The sequence below is a fragment of the Camarhynchus parvulus genome, chromosome 4 (genome assembly GCF_901933205.1).
Source record: "Camarhynchus parvulus chromosome 4, STF_HiC, whole genome shotgun sequence".
Classification (NCBI taxonomy): Eukaryota; Metazoa; Chordata; class Aves; order Passeriformes; family Thraupidae; genus Camarhynchus; species Camarhynchus parvulus.
This window is the reverse complement of record NC_044574.1, coordinates 23377960-23397316: the sequence shown is the minus strand read 5'-3', so window position 1 is coordinate 23397316 and position 19357 is coordinate 23377960. Positions and strand designations below refer to the sequence as shown.

General features: G+C 36.9%; 1 protein-coding gene across 2 annotated transcripts in view; it reads left to right on the top strand.

The window, feature by feature from the left end:
• PDS5A (PDS5 cohesin associated factor A) overlaps positions 1-19357 on the top strand; it is a 76244-nt gene that overhangs the window by 17331 nt on the left and 39556 nt on the right. For both annotated transcript variants that reach the window (XM_030946777.1, XM_030946776.1), the window contains exons 3-8: positions 11592-11795; positions 12213-12299; positions 13097-13194; positions 13671-13797; positions 17129-17209; positions 18630-18770. In XM_030946777.1, the coding sequence (XP_030802637.1) occupies positions 11592-11795; positions 12213-12299; positions 13097-13194; positions 13671-13797; positions 17129-17209; positions 18630-18770 (738 nt within the window). The remainder of the gene's footprint in view (positions 1-11591; positions 11796-12212; positions 12300-13096; positions 13195-13670; positions 13798-17128; positions 17210-18629; positions 18771-19357) is intronic.

The following is a 19357-nucleotide window of genomic DNA, read 5'->3' as shown; positions in this document are numbered from 1 at the left end:
CTGATAGGCAAAATAGTTACAGAACTCTTATGATGGAAATGAGGAGTTACTTAAGTTCTCAAAATACTAGAGAAAAATTCCAAGTCAAGACTTTATTAGCCTGACCTTAAAATAACTGCAGAAAATCAGAGCAAAGCCACTGCTCTATGTGACATATCCTCTAAAACAATATTGCTAGTCCAGAAAGGTATATTAGAGCTCTCTAAAAGCAGGAATTTGATTTTTTTTTCTTTAATTAGGTAAGAAAAAGTCATGGTTTTATAAACACAGTACATATTCTGTATTTGGGATAATTTTTAATTAGCTCAAGGTTACTATGTTGCTTGAAAAGACTATTAAAATGTTTAACAAAGTTAGACACAAGTGAAAACATAATCCTGTTGCTTATTGGGTGTAAATGTCAAGACCCAGCAAATAAAAACAGGTATTATACAGAGAGACAAACTGTATTTTTGTTTTTTTGGTTTGGTTTGGTTTTTGTTGTTGTTGTTGCTTTTGTGTCCTTGCCTATTTATTGGACTTACAAATGCACATTACTCCCATGCTCAAAATGGAGAAGTCTACATATAGTATCATAAAATAAACAGTAAAAACATTGAAACAAAAATCTTAAATACTGTCCTGTAAAGTCTAGGAAAATGCTTTCTATAAATAATATGATTTCATTTGATTTGAAATATTTCCACACAAATGAAATCATATTATTTATAGAAAGCTGCAGTTATTTCAAGGTCAGGCTAGGTTCTCACATGAATTGACCCCTGATTTTCAATTCTAAGGCACAATGGAATCTGGCTCCTAAACAAACCAGAAAATTCATGTCATAACTAAAGATTATTTTCTTGTTTACCCATGGTACCATTGTTCTTATACTGTGTATGATGGCACTATATGCAATTGCTGACCATTAAACCAGTTGCAAGAAAGAAATTCTAATTTATTTCTTTTCTTACTGTCACAGATAAAAGATTTTTTTTCTTTTAAAAGAAATAAACTGTGCAAGCAGTTAAAGTTCAACATACAAATACTTCACATAATTTTCTGCTTTGGGAGATACTCAGCTCACCGCAGTTTACAAGATTGCCGAAAGAAAAACACTTTTCTTGGAAGAAACTTTTTTTTTGTCTCAGGTATTGATTGTGTTGAGACATGTATTGGGTTTGTGTGGCCAACCTTTCATAGTGGGGACGGGCTAGAGGGGTGGCTCCAAAGATGGATGTGCTGTTGGCCAAGGCTGGGCCAAATAGAAATGGTGGTAATGCCTCTGTGGTAACAGATTTAAGAAAAAGTTATTTGTATTGATGGAAGCCAGAGAAAGAGAGGGATGAGAATATCTGAGAGGAATAACTCTGCAGACACCCAGGTTGGTGAGGAAGGTGGCAGAGGAGGTGCTCCAGGCTTTGGAGCTGGGATTCCCCTGCAGCTTATGGTGCAGCCCATGGTCAAACAGCTGTGACCCTGCAGCCCATGGAGGACCACAGAAGTGCAGGGATTCTCCTGCAGCCTGTGTTAAACACCATGGTGAAGCAGCTCTGCCCCTGCAGCCTGCAGAGGACCATGGAGATGCTGAGCTTCTCCTGCAATCTGTGGAGAGGACCCACGCTGCAGCAGGTAGATGCCTGAGAGGAGGCTGTGACCTGTGGGAGGCCTGTCTGGAGCAGGGTCCTGGCAGGGATCTGCAGACCCATGGAGAGAGGAGCCCGTGCCAGATCGGGTTTGCTGGTAGGACTTGTGAACCGTTGGGGATCCACGCTGGAACAACCTGTCCTCGAAGGACTGCACCCCATGGAAGAGTGGTGTTTTGGAGCAGTTTGTGGAGAACTGTTGCCTGTGAGATGGACTCCTGTTGGAGGAGTTCTTGGAGAACTGTCTCCTGTGGGAGAGACCCCACGTAGGAGCGGGGGAACTCCTCCTCTCCTGAGTAGCAACATGTGACAAACTTGACCATAATCCCCATTCCCTGTCTCTGCTGCTGGAGGAGGAGGTAGAGGTGGGAAGGAGGGAGAGATAGGAAGGAATGTGTTTTTAATGTTTTGCTTCTCATTATCTTGCTCTGATTTTGTTAGTAATAAATGCAGTATTTCTAATTTGAGCCTGTTTTGCCTGTGACAGTATTTGGTGAGTGATCTCTCTCTGTCCATATCTCAACTCATGAACCCTTTGTTATATTTTCTCTCCCCTGTTCAGCTGTGGAGTGATAGAGAGGCTTTGGTGGGTGTCTGGCACCCAGCCAGGAACAACCTACTACAAAACACAAGCAGGAAAAAGCTCTTTATATATGTCCTGCTTCTGGTTGACAGTCGGGAGAGTGTAGGATGTACCATGGGATGCACCTGCACCATGGTGTAGAAATACATATGGATAGAGTCTTTACAACATCAGTATTGTTGGTAGCATAGCTCTCTATGTGTGCTTAACGTGAAACCCTAACCCATGATTGGGTTGCAAGAATTGATCTTAAATAATCACTTCAAAGTGAATCCTTGCAGTAAATTCACAGTAGAAATGCAAATGCTGCTGTTTTGTCGAGCACCACCTTCTCTTTGGAAGAGGAAATGAATTAGCACACAGCATTGAGCTGGTTATGAAGAATGCTCTCTCTCACATCTGGAGGCTATTATCAAAGTGTTTGTGAAACTTCATATGGAAATGAAACTCCTTCGCCGTGGGGAATAAGGTTTGAAGAATTTGTTGGTTTTTCCCCAGCCATGTATAACACTTGCCATTATAGCTAGGGGAGGAGGACTTCTTAAGGAAATGCTTCTAACCGATGATGTCTTGAATTATCATTAGAACATTTTAAAAATAGGCTCTTTTTAGTCCCTCTGCAAAACCCTTTCTTTATTTATCAAGGTCTGTGGAAGCAAAGTTTCTGAGAATTTAGGTGACGTCGGGAATCTTCTTAGGGTATTTAAACAATTATTAGTCTTTGGCAGGAAAATTGCAAAGAATACCATTACAAATCTTTCCAGTAATAAAGACTAGATACTGCTGAGGACTGAATCACTTAAAAAAAATAAAATTTAAATTGGTGCTGTGACACCACACTTAAGTCACAGATGTGTAAGAGATGGGGAGCAGTGTGAGTATGAAAACATAATGTGCTGATAAATATGAGCACTCTTCACTATTTGAGAAGACTATACATGCATTGTTAAAATATGTGATTTGATTGTGACTATAGTTTGTGTCATAGAAAAATTGTGTGAATCAATTTAAAACTGGGATAAACAAAATACCTTAGGGATTGCAATATGATACAGACAAACTAATAATATTTCTCAATGTTTCTTGCATTAAAATAACTTTAAAAGGTCTTTGAGTAGCCAGGTATTGTCATGCATCCAAAGCTGCTTGTAAATAAAAAGTACCAAGAAATAATTTTTGTTGGTGACAAACCATACCATGACCTAATGTCAAGTAGTACTTTGCACACTTGAAAACATTTTAGCTGTTTGGGAAATGTGAAGAGGTAGGTTGGTTTTGTTCATCACAACCAAGGAGAATGTGTATTAAGTCAGATAATTTGAGTGGAGTTGATCCAGTGGGAGCTTTTAGGCTTGATGTTGATTAAAGCATGGTAAGGAATAATGAGAGGAAATAAAACTATGACTTCATGAAGTTGTAAATAAGGGAATTCTGATGCATCAGTTGAGGCTGCTCAATGAAATCTTTGACTGAACAGCTTCTGTTGAAAAACCTTACAGATTTTAGTGCTGGGTAAGGAGCCAGACAGTGAATTCTGTCTTATGTTTCCCTTCTGTGAATCAGGTGCCTGTGCTCATTTGCATACTGTGGGAATGTACTCTGTGCAATACTGAAGTTGTAGTGAACCTTTGCCTCCAAAGGTGTGAGATGAGGATATGATGAGAATAATAAGAGCCTGGAAGGCAAAGAAAGTGGTGGCCTGAAAAAGTAAATGGGAAACCTTTGCTGTCTCAGGTCATGATAAAACCCCAGGAAACGGATTATTAAATTAAAATTAAAAGGTTCATTGATACATTGGATACAAGTTCTGAAAATTACTGTAGCAACACGTTTCTGTGACCTTCAATTTAAATGATCGGTGATCACATCTTATGCCAGTTTTTACTAGATAGAAGTAAAGGTAAATTTTTGGGGATCTAGTAGAATTTGGCTATCTATAGCTGCCCATTTCAGGCTTCCTGAGCTTACCACTAGTAAGGTTAAGAATTTGTGCCTGTATTGGGTTTGTGTTAAGTTTGTGCATTGGAAAGGCTTAAGTTCTTCCCTTCCTGGTCTTGGCCATTGAAGTCCAACTACCTTCTTGCTACTGGTTCTGGAATGTATCAGATGTGTCTAGAATCTAATCTGCCTGGCAGAAAACTATCTGGGCCTTTTCCCACGAGGCTTTTTGGACACATCAGTAAATTAAATTTAATCATGGAGTTGTTCAACAAGTGTGCTGGCACTGCATGGCCAGAAGCAGGGCAGGGTGAGTAATAGGAAAGGGAGAAGGAGATGGTGGCTGTAAGTGGTTAAACGGGATCTCCATGTCACGTGAAGCCAAAACCAGACCGAAATTCTCACCTGTTTGCCAACCAGTAGTCTTGGCAGTACAAAGTTCAAACCTATCTCCAGATAGCTGTGATTTTGGTTGCATGTGATCCCTCAAATAGTCATAATTTCAAAAGAAATGACAGATTATAAAGATTCCATATTGTTTCAATAGTGTGAATGCAAATGAACTTGCAGGTTGTTCTTACACAAAACATAGTGGTACCTGGTTAAACACACACAAAAAAAAAACTTGACTTGGGTTTAAAGTGCGTTTACTTGGAGGAAAAAGCACATTACTGTTGCATGTAGTTACCTATAACAGTGGTGAAGGAACTGAGGGTCTACAAAAAATGGTTTTGAATCTTCCAAATCCTACTTTAGTAAAATTTAAAATCAGTGATATTTTCTAAAATACTCCGTTCTGAGCAAAATGTATTTAGACAAGGTTGTGGTGGTAAGGCATTGTAGTATTTTCTTTGCACATCATGAATCTGATTTTTCCCATGGGCTTGTTCATGGCCAAAGAGTACAAGATTTATTACGTGCAACGGTAACATTAGGATTATCTTCTGCTGGGAAGGAAGGACAGAGTTTTACTTGCTTTTGCACCACTGCATTCTTGGGAAGCATACTTTCTTGGAACTTTTCCTTGCAGCAGTCCATATGAATTGCTGTAACCAAGATGTCAATCTGATTGATTATCAATACATGACTGATTTTTGCAGAGCGAAATATTGAAGCACAATTTAAAAAGCATGTTCTAATTTGTGCCATGAAAAGTGTTTTGAATTAAGGCATCTGATTTTTCTCATTTTATTTGCCTTGTTTTCCCCCCTTCTGTTCCACGCATGTTAGTACGAGGAATCTTACAGCTTTACAACAGAACTGGAATTCTGCTGTGTGTTGATTACAAAGATATGTGGGTAATCGTACAATCCCTCTCCCAATTTGGTTACAGTTCTTGTCCTGTTTATGTGATATTGGAATTCATTTTGTAGTTATTTAAAAATGTGTATCAAGGAAGTTACTATCTGCTCTGTATACTGTTTTTATTACAGGCAGTAATCAATCTTTCTGCTTTTTCACATGTCAGATCAATTTAATAGCTAGGTTTTTGGAGAATAGTCTGACTTGCTTGATGTAAGTAAAATAATACGGAAGATGCTGTTTCACCAATGAGAAAATAGTGGTAAATTAGCAATTTGTGACTTCTTTGCTTGTGAATGGTCAGTTGGCCAGAACTCCAAAGAAAAGCCTGGTGTAGGTCAGTCCCCAGGGGAAGAATAGCCAGTTAAACTGTTTGCCCAATCAGGGGGTATCACTGTGGCTGCCAGCTATTCCTGCATCTTTGCATCTCATATGATACATTTGTCATCACATCTGGAAACTCTGTTCATTGGCTTCAGGTTGTGACCAGGATATATAAAGAAGAAAGCAAATAGTCGTTGCCCCTCAGAGTGTATATGCTTTATATCATCTTTTGTCCAACTTTTCATTTTCTTTTTATCCTTCCACAGGTTATCCAAAGCCAGTTAAATGTCTTGTCAGAGAGTATAGATTAAAGAATTTGTAGTAAAAATGGGACATTGCCCTTCTCTGGACTTGCTGCAGCACTTCAAAATCTTCCCTGAACTGAGTGGCCCAGAGTTGGAAACAGGATTCAGGGTGTGGCTTCACCAGTGCCAAATATAGCAGGACAGTCACTGCCCTGGTCCTGCTGGCCACACTGTTGCTGACACAGGCCAGGATCCCATTGGCTCCTTGGCCACCTGGGCACACACTGGCTCGTGGTCAGCTGCCTGTGGACCAGCACTCCCAGCTCCTTTTCTTTGGGAAGTTTTCCAACCACTCTGCCCCAAGCCTGTAGCACTGCCTGGGGTTGTTGTGACCCAAGTGCAGGACCTGGCAGGGGCCTTGTTGAACCTCATAGCGTTGGCCTTGGCCCACCAGTTTGTCCTGCCCAGGTCCTTCTGCAGAGCCTCTGTGTCCTCCAAAAGATGAACACTCCCAACCAACTTGGTGTCATCTGTGAATTTCCTGAGAGTGCACTCAATCCCTTAGTCCAGATCATTGATAAAGATATTAAACAGTACTGGCTCCAAAGAGAGGTTTTCAGCTGTTGTTTTTAATTAGCACAGTCTGGTAAATGTCTCCTTACAAGAAAAGGCATTTGAGACTCCTTTGGCAAATACATTCTGTACCTGTGTCATTTTTAATTTTTTTTTAATTAGTGAGGATAATCAGGACTAAGTAATGTGCTTCCAATCAGCATTTAGTATTTCTAGCATTTCATGAGCTGTATTGATCTTTTTTTTCCTTTCCTTCTTTTGTCGTATCCTGCAATTGCATTTGCATTGTTTTCATGTACATGGCCTGCTGTTGGCTCATAAATTCTTTATAACTACTTACTGAATATCCATCTTTCTTTTCTATGTTTACAGCAGATAAGGCAGCTTAATATGATCTTGAATTTAAGCACTAAGCATATGACAATTTACCAATGGTGATTTTTTGGTATGTCTGTTCTTCTCGTATAGTATCCTGTCCTCTGTTACCATTCTGGAACTGTCATCACCGTCAATTCCTACTTCTCATACCACAGTTTTTTATGGTAATAGAGTCAGTTATAACACCATTCTCCACCAGTCAATACATTTTGTTCCAAAAGATTCTTTCAGTTTATCACTTTAGGAAGGGGCTAAGGAGACAATAGTAGCAAAATTTTCTTCTCTTTTAAGCTTCTCAGTTTCTGTGTGGCTCAATGTGATGCTGTTCTTGACACTCAGACTAAGTCTTGTGTAAAGTGTTGATTATCTTTATTAAAGGCATGAGCTGTTTGGAGATGAGGGTTATCAAAGTAATTTCTTTTTATGTGTTATCCTGTTTTTCTCAACTTCTGGGTTTATTTACTCGTTCCAGGTTTGGTTTGTATTATAAAGTTCTGTGGATGTTAGCCTGTTGGATGTATTGGCAAGAAGTCCTTTCTAGATTACTACATCAATATTTGGTGCTTTCTGCTTAGTTGGTATCTCCCTTATTCCAGTGTAAGCTTAGGTGGTGGTGGGCTGTGTGTATATGGTTTGTTGTTTGGGATTATTTTGCTTGTTTGTTGTTTAAAGAAAAGCCAACAAAACATGTGGTGCTACATTTGTGATTTCATTTGTCAGGAATTTAAAGATTTTGAAATAACAATCATCTGGTCCTCCCGATTTGAGTATTTTTCTTTTCTTTTTCTTCACACTTTAGTGTCTCTTTTTCCCACATTTGTTTGATGCTTCTGGCTGACAGATAGAGCTGCATCTGGGGCTGATGAAGGCTTCTCATCCTAAATCTGCCCTGCATAGAAGTATTTTTTTTTTCAGAGACACGTCTGTGAAACATTTTGCTATGTTTTACTGTGAGATCTGAGATAAAAATATAATTTATTGTTAATAGTTAATGGCAAGAATCACCTATACTACTGGTTAAATTGTGTGAGGAAAGATGTAAAAACACTCTGATGACAGTTGCATTATTTGAGTCTGCTGTGATTTCAGCCTTTTCTTGGCATCTCTCCTTGAATTGTCCTAGCTCTTGAAGTGTCATCTGGATTCATATCCATTTGGATAAGTTTTACTTTCAAATATCTTTTGTATTTAATCCTAGTACTAAAGTTAATTTACAGTACCATCCCAGTTACAACAAATGGTATCAAATTCTCTAAATTGTTGAATTTCTTCTTCCAGTGATTGCAAAGGGATTTTTTTAAATACTGAGTATTTTTCCTTGGTCTTTTTACAAGCCAAGGGTTGTTAAATGTTAGTGCTTTGGAGCCCTGTGAACAAGCTGGTGTAAGAACAGTAAAACAAATGCAACATGTACACGCCTTCCCCCTGCTGTGACTGGCTTGGAGGTTTATGCTTGTCCTGCCAACTGCAGCAAGGCTTTTCTGGATCTGCCTGCTTCTTCTCTGCAACTGCTGGTTTGAGTCTTTTCAGTATCTCTACTGATTTGATTACCCTGTCCTCTGTTGGTGTTTATATACCTCTCTCCCCTGTATTGCTGGAATCATCAGTATCATTCAGCAGTAGAAGGGCTTCCTGATCCAGCAAATGATTTTCCTAAATCCTACAGATGGAACAGCAAAAGTTAATATTCCTGTCTGAGGCATAACTTTTGCACAAGAGCCACCGCTGAGTCACATCAGGGCAAGCTACCATGCTGAGTTGGTCTTTGGAAGCAGGCCACATGTAAGCTGCATGTGAGATGTGGGCAGTGTGTGAACAGCCCTTGGGCAACCTCTGTGTGTGTTTCAGTGCAGTTGAAAGGCTGACAGTCTCACAAGGAGCTGCAGGTATTGTTCATCAGGCCTCGAGTCACACAGAGCTGCTTTCATGGCTGCTGCAGAGTTCCAGGGCAAAACTGAGCCAGCATCTGTAGATGTCATCAGACATCTGTGCTTGAACTCATGGTCTGTGTATTTCTCTCCAGTGGGTGAAAGGATAACCTAGACTGGCTTTCACACTGCATGGTGGATAGAATCAGATGAGCACCTTCCTGAAAGCTTTAACTTTCCAGTATGTTCCTAACATGCTGAGAGTGACTTTGGCAGTCTTCATTTAGCTGTTCTTGCAAGTTTGAATGAAGACATTTGCATTGCTTCAGTGTTACAATCCTGTCATTTCACTTACTGATTTGCAGAGCCTGGAGAGTAAAATTTTGCTCTGATAATTAGAATTTCAGGGTACTGTGGTCAGTGACAATGTCAATTTCCAGAATAGTTCTAATACTTTATTTTTTCAAGCTAACTAAAGTACTAGTATGTGACAAATTAATGGAGATGCATTCAATCAAAAGTGATGCAGAATGAATTTAATCATAAATGTGCGTAGCTGTATTCTGTTTACATTTGCTAGAATTAGTGTTTAAATTGACTGCTTAATTGTTGGGAAAGGAATGGATGATGCTACATTATTATTATTAAAGAATATTTTTCTGTCTCTTGCTTTTTGCACAGAGTACAGTAACAGATTTTTTGTTGTGAAAGCTGCTAAGTCTGTATGCTTTTTATATAAATGAGTATTAGTGTTCAAAATAGTTTCAGCTGTATAGCCAGACATCAGACAGTACTACTGTAGTCTGAAAAAGTAGTGAATTCCTGTTACAATTTGATCACTTTTTTTGTCTTAGCATGTTAATGAGTGGTTTCCAGTTTGGACATTCAAAACATTAAATTATTTGGACTTCAGCCTTTTTGTATCTATAGAGTTTATTTTAGGTTTTCAGTTTCATTAGCAGATTATTTTAGCAAATCAATTTCTGGCTATATCCAGGACTCCAGTGGAGGCTACCCCGGTGCAGAGCAGGCCAGTCCCCTCCCTTGACCAGCTGGTGATGCTGTGCCTGATGCACCCCAGGACGCAGCAACAAAAGGCCCTGTAACAGGCAGGCCTGAGTTGTCAGTAGAAGAATGGTTTTGTGCTTTCAGCTAGGGCTTTAAAACATAGCTTAAGAATATTTGTAAGGAAACAGACTAATAAGGTAGAATTTGTGCTTTTCTGGGCTGTAGATTTAAAGTTCTCTTTTTTTCTGTTTATTGTTGTGTAGGGTTTTTCTCTTCTCCCATCTCCTCTTTTTAGTCTTTGTGGCAAATTGTGGCAAATTATACTTGTCCATTTCTGGAAAGGGAGGAGGATTTTTAAGTAATGTACTGTAGGAGAGATTGCTGTCAAACATTTATTTTAATTTATAAGATCTGAATTTAAAACTGTATTTCAAAACTCAGGAAGGAAAGAAAGCTGGAACACAGCACTTTCATGTTGGAGGCATGGATGTGCTTAATAATGGAGGAGCAACCCTAGAATCATTTGAATGACACCATAACAAAAAAATTCTAGTTAGAGTAAGGGATGTATTTATTAGCTGTGTGAGCTCAGTCTTCTTTTGTGTTTTACTATTATTATTTTAGAGGTGAATTTGACCCATCAAGATTTCTCATTCTTTGTTCTCTCTGGTATCTCTTCATTTTGTGCACTGTGTATACTGTGTCTGTAGTGGGCATAACAACTCCTGTTGGTATACAGTGTGGCTGTCCTTCACAGTTTTAACTCTTAATGATGCTCAAGTGACATGGAGGAATGGAACACAAAGACTGATTTCACTAAGGCCGTTCTTAGAGTCTCTAGCACATCTGCCTGTTCTGTGCTGACATCCTTGAAGTCATCCTCATATTTTAACAAACACTATTCTAAAATTAAAATCTGCAACTTTTTATTTCTTCAAACTAAATTCATACTTTCAGTTTTGCCAAATCATTACGTTGAGAAGTTTCAATTAGCCGGGGCTGTACAATAATTAAAAATAAACGAATTTGATGGGATTTCATACAAATTAGTAGTTCTTAGCTGTGCTAGAAGAAACAAGGAAACCATGTGGTTAATTTATTACATTATGTTAATAAGGCTAAAGATGCAGCTCTAAATGTGCAGAAAGAGAGATCTGCAGTGTTAAGACTTATTTTACATGAGGGATTAAATTATCCAGTATCAAGTTTGTTTAAACTAGATAGAAAGATTGTGCATATGTTAAGTACTTTGTGAGGTCTGTGCCTCAATAGAGGCAGGGCGTTAAGAGTGGCCTCTTAGGCTGCTCTAGTCCTGGCAGAGCTCTAAGGCAGCTGCATTGTACTGTAGCCATGTGTAAGCCAGATGGCTTACAACCCAAACTGATGTGAGTCCTCACCTGGAATTGCAGTGGAACTGCTTGAGGAAGGGATGCTGCCCTCTCCAACCTCATCTGTGCACAGCAGTTTCTGTGCTGTACCTCTGGCCAAGATTGACAAAATAAGCACAACTGCAACATGGTTAATCTAAGCATGTTTTAATCTAAATTATTGAGTTCAATAAACCTTTAAGTATCAGGTTAACACTTCCCTTTTTCTGATATTTGTCCAAACAAAAAAATTCAAGTACTAATTGTGATTATTCAGCAGAACATGTATTGATAGCACTGCATCCTTTTAAAAAGTTTTGTTTAGTAATAAGGAATAAAAGCAGAAGGAACTCAGGTTTTTTTTTTCCGGTGTTTTTCAGATGGTGGTGAAAACCTTCATGGATATGGACCAGGACTCAGAAGATGAGAAGCAGCAGTATCTCCCATTAGCCTTGCACCTTGCATCTGAATTCTTCCTCAGGAATCCCAATAAAGATGTGCGCCTCCTTGTAGCATGTTGCTTGGCTGATATCTTTCGTATCTATGCTCCTGAAGCTCCATATACTTCCCATGACAAACTTAAGGTAAAAATGCCTCATAAGATAAAGGCTTTTCTCCTACCTTATTCTTACTGAAGAAAATATAAACTGCCCCCTTAAAAAAAACCAAACCAAACCCAAACAGTCCCCTCCCCTCCCCCAACAAAAAACCCCCAAAATTAACAGAAAAATGTTTTTATTCCCATGTATACTGATCTTTTAGTTTTATTAAAGAGAAGTAGCTTTAATTCTGTAAGTCAGTGTAATACTTAAGGGCCAGAGATGTGTAAAGGAATGCTAGATGGCCAGTATCTGTGTTGGTGATAGCTTTCTGTCAATGCTTAAAAAAGACAATTTGATGTTCTCACATTATGAATTTGAAAATGTGGATAGATGTCACTACTAAAGGATTGTATTTTCATCTTCTGCTGAATCAAGCTTGTAAACTTTGTTTTTTGACAGGACATATTCTTGTTTATTACAAGACAATTAAAAGGCTTGGAGGACACGAAGAGCCCTCAATTTAACAGATACTTTTACTTGTTAGAGGTAACACAATAGTTATAACTTTCAGTAGATGGTATTAGCTCTGTAAACCTGAGAAGTGTAAAGAAGTGTAATCAGTTGTTCTCCTGATGTGCCAGTATGCCTGGCAAATTTCTTTTATTTTGTAAATCACACCAGTCTCATTAAAGTTCAGTGAATCGCGTATTTTAGTACTTATAGTGCTGTTTGTGTTTAGTAAGTTTGTTGATCTGTAGTTGAGGACTAATTGTCTAAACAATTGGTATGTATTGAAATTTAGCCTTTATCTTACAATTCCATGCATTGGGTTTTTTTTAATCAAGAGAGAAAATCTCAAATGGCGATTAAAATGCCAGTGTGCCTATATTGGCGATGGGAGGAATGTAAGATTTTAGCTTTAAAAACATTGCAAAACCATACTCTTGACAAGAACAGAGTAGTGGGGTTCAATGTGCTTTTAGAAATAGTATCTCATTTGTAAACAAGATACTTGATGTTTAAAACATGATGTTTAAAATTGTATTGTTTCATAGCATGAAGAAAAAATAAGGCCTTATTATATTAACAAGTTCTGTCAATTGGCTTTCATACTTAAGAAATCAGATCGTTCTGTATTTAGAGTTTTCTGGATATATCTTGCAAAGCCCCTGTGTTAGGAGCTCTTTGTATGCAAAGCAATATCCAGTCTCTTTCCCCAAAGTCCTGACATCTATTGTATATTATTTTTCCTTAAATAGAAAAAAACCCATAGCTAACATGATTATGTTTATGTTACTTAATGTGAAGTTGTACTAGCCTAAATATCCTCATTTTTGTTTTAGAATTTAGCTTGGGTCAAATCTTACAACATCTGCTTTGAGTTGGAAGATTGCAATGACATTTTTATTCAGCTTTTTAGGACTCTTTTTTCAGTTATCAAGTAAGTTGAATAATTTCCATTATATTAATTGTCAAAATATCATCCGGTTTGGGAGTAGACTGAATCATGGCATAGTCTACAGATAAATATGTCTGAACAGACTAAATGAGGAGCTACTGGGAAAGCAAATGAGTGTGAACTGCTGACATTATGGAAGGGTGTGTGTCTGAAAGTAGATGTTTTAAAAATTTGCTGTCCATGTTACAGCAGTATATTTCTTTCCTATTAGTTTATCTACATTTTTGTATTGGTTGTTATTGTCCTTTTTTTTATTTTGATTGTCTTAAAGCAGAGCTAGATTGTTCTAGATTTTTGAACCTTTCTATAAGAGAAGAAAGGCACATAAAATAGTTTCGAGATGTGGGGAGTGTGAGAGAGAGCAAACTGGACAACATTTGATGCTGTTTCTTGATTGTTCTGTTAGTATTTGTCCGAGTCTGAGAATTTAATATTGAAAATATTCTTTATGATCTTAGTAATAGCCACAACCAGAAGGTACAAATGCATATGCTGGATTTGATGAGTTCTATCATCATGGAAGGCGATGGAGTAACTCAGGAGCTGCTGGACTCAATTTTGATTAACCTCATTCCTGCACACAAGGTCTGCCAAGTAAAATGTTATCATAGAATTATTGTTATTATAACAGTATACTTATTGCCTTCTGCATGTTGTTTATCTCTTTATACACTTTAGCTATTGTGACTGTTTTATTTTCTCACATTCATTTGGGGATTACCTGGTACTGTTGATTAGCTGTGTCTAGATTATTTGTTACAGAGAGATTGTGCCACCTCACTGAAACATAAGTAAAGTGTTTTCAAGCAAATATAATAGGAAAACATCGTATCTTGAGGATTGTTGGTAGTTGGTTGTTTCACTTTTTGGATATGTTGGGGTTTTTTTAATAGAGAAGATATTAAATATTTTTTAATTTAAAAGAAGGAGGGCAGGGGAAAGATATTCCCAAGATTTCTGTGGTGTCTTTCTGTTCTCCCCAGCTTGCCAGTCAGATTTCACTGCACCTTCCTAATTGTGCTTCCCACCCCTTCCATTGTCTTTCTTCATTTAATTCACTTATAAGGAACAAAGTGACACAGAACACTCCCCTTCCTAGAGGAATTGTATGTTCCTTGAAGAGGGGATCACTGGGACTGCACTTGAGCTTTTAAAGTACCTTCACTGTAATGCCTTAATAAAGTTAAAAAGGGAATAAACACAACTCCTTTAGCTGTAAAATAAAGGAAAATGAGGTGCAGGCTGATGATGGTGATGCCTTACACTAACCAAGAAAATTCCCTTGCTAAAACACTTGTACTTATCAAAAGTAGTATAGAGTACTGTAAGTTTCAGTTATTAGTAAGAGGAGATGAATGGCACTCTGATTACCAAGCATATGTTTCTGTTTGCTGATTTGTTAATTTAAATATAATTTTTAAAATAATTACAAAAATTAAGGCATGTCCATCCATGACTAGATAATTAAATCAGTATTAGTATGGCCATTGTCATTTACCTGTGAATGCTCATCAAGCTTATAAAAGTATCTATTGCCTGAGATGAGTTTGCAATCCTTCTGTCATAATCATGAGACAGGAATGGCATTCTATCAAATGATTTTTATTGACAGCAATGAGAGTGTCTTACTGAAACTGCTGACACAGAGAGCGTCTTGTAACAAGAGTCCTTGTGAAAATACACTGTTCTTTGTAAGTTGCTTCTAATAAATTAGAGGCAAGTAGATACAGGGAGTGGAAGTAGAGGGTGGTGATCTGAGGTGATGCTGTTGACAATGATGGGCATTGCTCTGAGGGTACAAAGGCCCAGTAAAACCTTGTGCTACTTAACATTGTGTTGTGACTACTTGATTTAGACAAAGTGAAAGTGAACATGATCCTTTAACATTAACGTTGTTATAGTTTTGCCTAATGAAGAAAATTCTCAAGCGAGGCTCTGATAGAGAGGGAGACAAACGTGGTGTAAATATTGGGTTGTAATGCATATTTAGTGTCACTTACAGGATTGGTGCCATTCTTACTAGCTCTTGGTCATGACTGAGCAAAAAATGTCCTGTAGGCAGTGCTCAGTATTGTAATTTGGTCAGTATGTCAGTCTGTGTTACTTTCTTTGTTCACTGTAACAACAGCACTTAAATGACTGCTTTACCATGGTAGTTCAAAAAAAGGAAAAAACAACCAGAAAGTTCTTCTGTCTGATCTGCCTATGGGAGTTTGACTATTGTAACTATGTTCTCCTTTCATGAGCAGATCTGCAAGAAAATTCTGTGATTATATTGCTTGCCTTTAGATATGTAAATCAGAAGCACTGTAGCCTTAAGAGCACAGTTGATTTTCTTGTAGAATGCATGCAATAGCAATACTTCTAGGTCTGTGCAGAGCAGTCAAATTACCAGTCATTCCTTGCTATGACATAAGAAAAATACCAGTCTGGCAAGACTAGATGGAAGTTTGTCCTTGTAAAGAAGCTGAAATACTGTGGTTTGGATAATGCAGTCTGAGGTGGTGTTTTTTAAATTAGACATGATATACAGTCTACCTCTGAATCTAGATTATATTAATTTGTACATCCGTTCTTAGTAAAGTGATGGTGTGGTGTACATTGTTCTCTGTGGGTGCTAATGTGACTCATCTAGTAAATTCAGGTTTTCAGTAGCAGTAGCATGTCACATTTCACTCACATTTTGACCTGTGACCTCAAACTGTAGTTCTTTATATTAACTTTAAAAGTAGTGCTATTCAGTGAATATTTTTCTTCCCAGTCTTACTTAAGATATTCCTTTAAAACATTTTCATGTGTTAAAAATCTGTATTTTCTTCTGCATGTTCTGCAGCATGGGTTATCCAGACAGGGTTTCTTTTCTCCTAATAGTTGAAGAAGTTGATTTGTTTTATTAAGTTACATACTACTTTTCTGTAATGGTGTTCTGGTGTTTAGTTGTTCGGTACTGTGGTGTTCTGCGTTTGTGTGTGTATTTGGGTTGTTGGTTTGGTTGTGTGGAAGAATCCGTATTGAAGTTCCATAGAAAATGTATTTTAAAATTTGAGATTCACAGTCCTTTAGTTTAATACTTGCATACCAGTCAACAAGGTTTTAATCGTGGCTGGGTTTGGGAAGAAGGTATTGGGATATTTTTTGAGGAGAATTCATACAAATATGTCTGTCTTCTATAACGAGACATCAGTTTAGTGCTTTGGTGACTGAGGAAATATTTGTTGAGCCTTTGGCCACCTTGATTCTCTTTACTATCTGTTGATGAACTGTCTTTGTCATCTCATTAATTAAAAGAAGATGAGAGAGTTGTTTTCAGTGTAGATTTGCCAAATACCATATTTCCAAGAATCGGTCATCCCTAGGCTTTACCTGCATTTTGTCTGCAGTGATTTGTAGTTTTCAGGGCAATCAGCTCATCCATATCGTTTTTCCCATCCAAGCTGCATTAATCCTTAGATGATATGAGATACTGCATATGGGATTTTACAGACTTGGACAGAAAAATTTTTCAGATATGCAGTTACATTCTTTTTCTTCCTCAAGAGCTATATATTAGTGTTCAGATTTGTCATGTTATAATCGAATGCTTACTTGGAAAGTTAACTGCTAACTCTGCCCAAGTGTAGGTGCTTTGTGTAGTCTCATTGTGGGCTATCTCAGAGCATATGATACAGTCTGTGGAGAAGTCAGTGCACAGTTTTACTCTCCAGACAAGGCTGAACTTGCTACAGAGTGTATCTTTAGTGAGTATGTGAGAGGCAGACAAAACCACAATTAAATATTAATTTAAATTCATTCATTTTTCAGTGCCAGATTTGGTGCACGTTAATTTTCAGAGTATTCAGGAATGATAATGTTTCTTCAAAATCTGTTATTGTGTGTGAAAACTCTGTAAAATTGTATTATATTTTCTTTATTTCAGAACCTTAACAAACAAGCGTTTGATCTTGCAAAAGTCCTGTTGAAAAGGACCGTCCAGACCATTGAACCATGTATTGCCAATGTATGTAAATTAATCCCTGTTACCTGCAAGTAATGTGTTCCTGTTATGGGCATTTTTGTTCTTTTAAATATTGTTTATAGAAGCTACTACAGTTTTCCAAATAGGATGTTGTTGGCTTGGTTGTAAAGTGTGTGGAGTATTTCAAATAAGTGAAGAGGAAATTAATTTTTATCTATCTCATTCTAATGTTAAGCCTAAATCTAGGCTGTGAAAATAGCTGACCACTAAAAGTTCTGTTACAACAAAAGGAATTATGAATAGTTCATATGTCCAGCAACCAGGCAGCCTTATTTCATACCAAGCTTTAGGATGAAGCATTGCAACCTACCGGCTCTTTGCTAGATTTTCTTTCCCCTCCTAAACTTGCTATGACTTGTAGTCATAAAGAGTAAAAGAACTATGCTTTTTAAAAGGCTTCCTTCAAATTACAATTCCTTCTTGTTGAATGTAAGTGTTGTATGTTCTGCACATTAATACAGCTACTGCAGTCTTTGATGAATGTGTTCTGATCCATTCTGTTGCCTTTCCTTGGTGCTGAAGCCAATAGAATTAATAAAATTCAGAGTAATTTAAAATGGAATTAGGCAGATTCATAAAAGATTAATCAATAAGTATTTAAAAGCTCAAGGAGTCTGACTAAGTTACCACATTCCCGTTTTATTTTAGCTTCGTAATTAGTCATATGTGAAAACAGGATAGTACATAAAGTAACCTTTGAGTTGAGTTAATATTATTCTCCTTACTTTCTTTTTCAAGTGTGTTGTAGCTTTTTTTGCTATTGCATTTGCACTGCTTAGATAATATTAATCCCCAATATCTAATAGGAAGTATTAAATTTTAATATACTTTATATAAATCCAAAAATAAATAATTCATAATTTAGGCTACTTTGGTTTGTTTCTGTTAGATCACTAATGACCTTGATACATTAGCCATCAAATATTGCAAGACATAATATAAAGACATCTGACATTCTTTAAAATGGATTTGAAGCAGAGAACCTTTATTTTCAGTATTTGATGATCTTCAGTTGGATTGGGTTTCAATTATAAGAAAAATTTTTAAAAGCACTGGGGTTTTTTTTGTTCAGTGTTCTACTGGATGAATATGCATTTTAAGTTAACAATTTTTTATTACTTGTTAATTTTGCTTGGGAGATAGTTACTGAGATTTGAAATTATCAAATTGTCATGTATTAAACTCTCTTGATAGAGTTAATAAAACTGAACTGGGAAGGATGTTTTTAATTTGCTTGAGCCAAAATTGTAAGGGTGAAATGCTTTGATGTAGTGAAGAAATTGTGCTTTGAATGCCTTCTATAAGTATAAAACCGTAAATGATACTACATTAAAAGAATTTTTTAAAATAATGTTTGCATTAATGAAGGAAAATATATTACATAATTTTTTTTGTATTTTAGTTTTTTAACCAGGTTCTGGTACTGGGAAAGTCTTCAGTAAGTGACTTATCAGAACATGTGTTTGACTTGATACAAGAGCTTTTTGCCATAGATCCTCACTTACTGCTGTCTGTCATGCCACAGCTGGAATTCAAGCTGAAGGTGGGTTACACTGTAGCTTTGGACAGTCAATAAAATTTTTGTTAAATGTTTTGTTAAAAATTTTTGTTTTTATTAAGAGTGCAGAACTGTAGATTTAATAAGTGTTCTACTAGGGGAATAGAAATTCTGTATTTATTGCTTTATTTTGAAGGTAAATATAACATTAAAGAAAGGATATTGGAAATTAGTATGCAATTATGTGCTTATTGTGCATGCAAACATGTATTATGCACACCAAATATATATAATCATTATAATGATAAATTAATGCAGTCTAATGCAAAAGCTTTATGTACTTAATCTTTGGATTGCACTCAAAATTTATAAAGTAATTAGGCTGTGGTTGGCTTATCTTATGAAATGCAAATGTGTTAGCTTCAGTATTGATTTGCAGAATTTTCTTTTGTAAAATAATGCTTTAATAATAAGGGAAGTATTTCCTAATATTTTATCAGATTTGTTATTGTCAGCTAATAAGTTAGCTTGACTGATTTGAATCTTTGAAAACAGTTAATTTATCCTGTTTTAGAAGTCTGTGGGGGTTTTAATTAAAAAGCCGTTTGTCTTTTCTGAGATTGTAAGTGGAC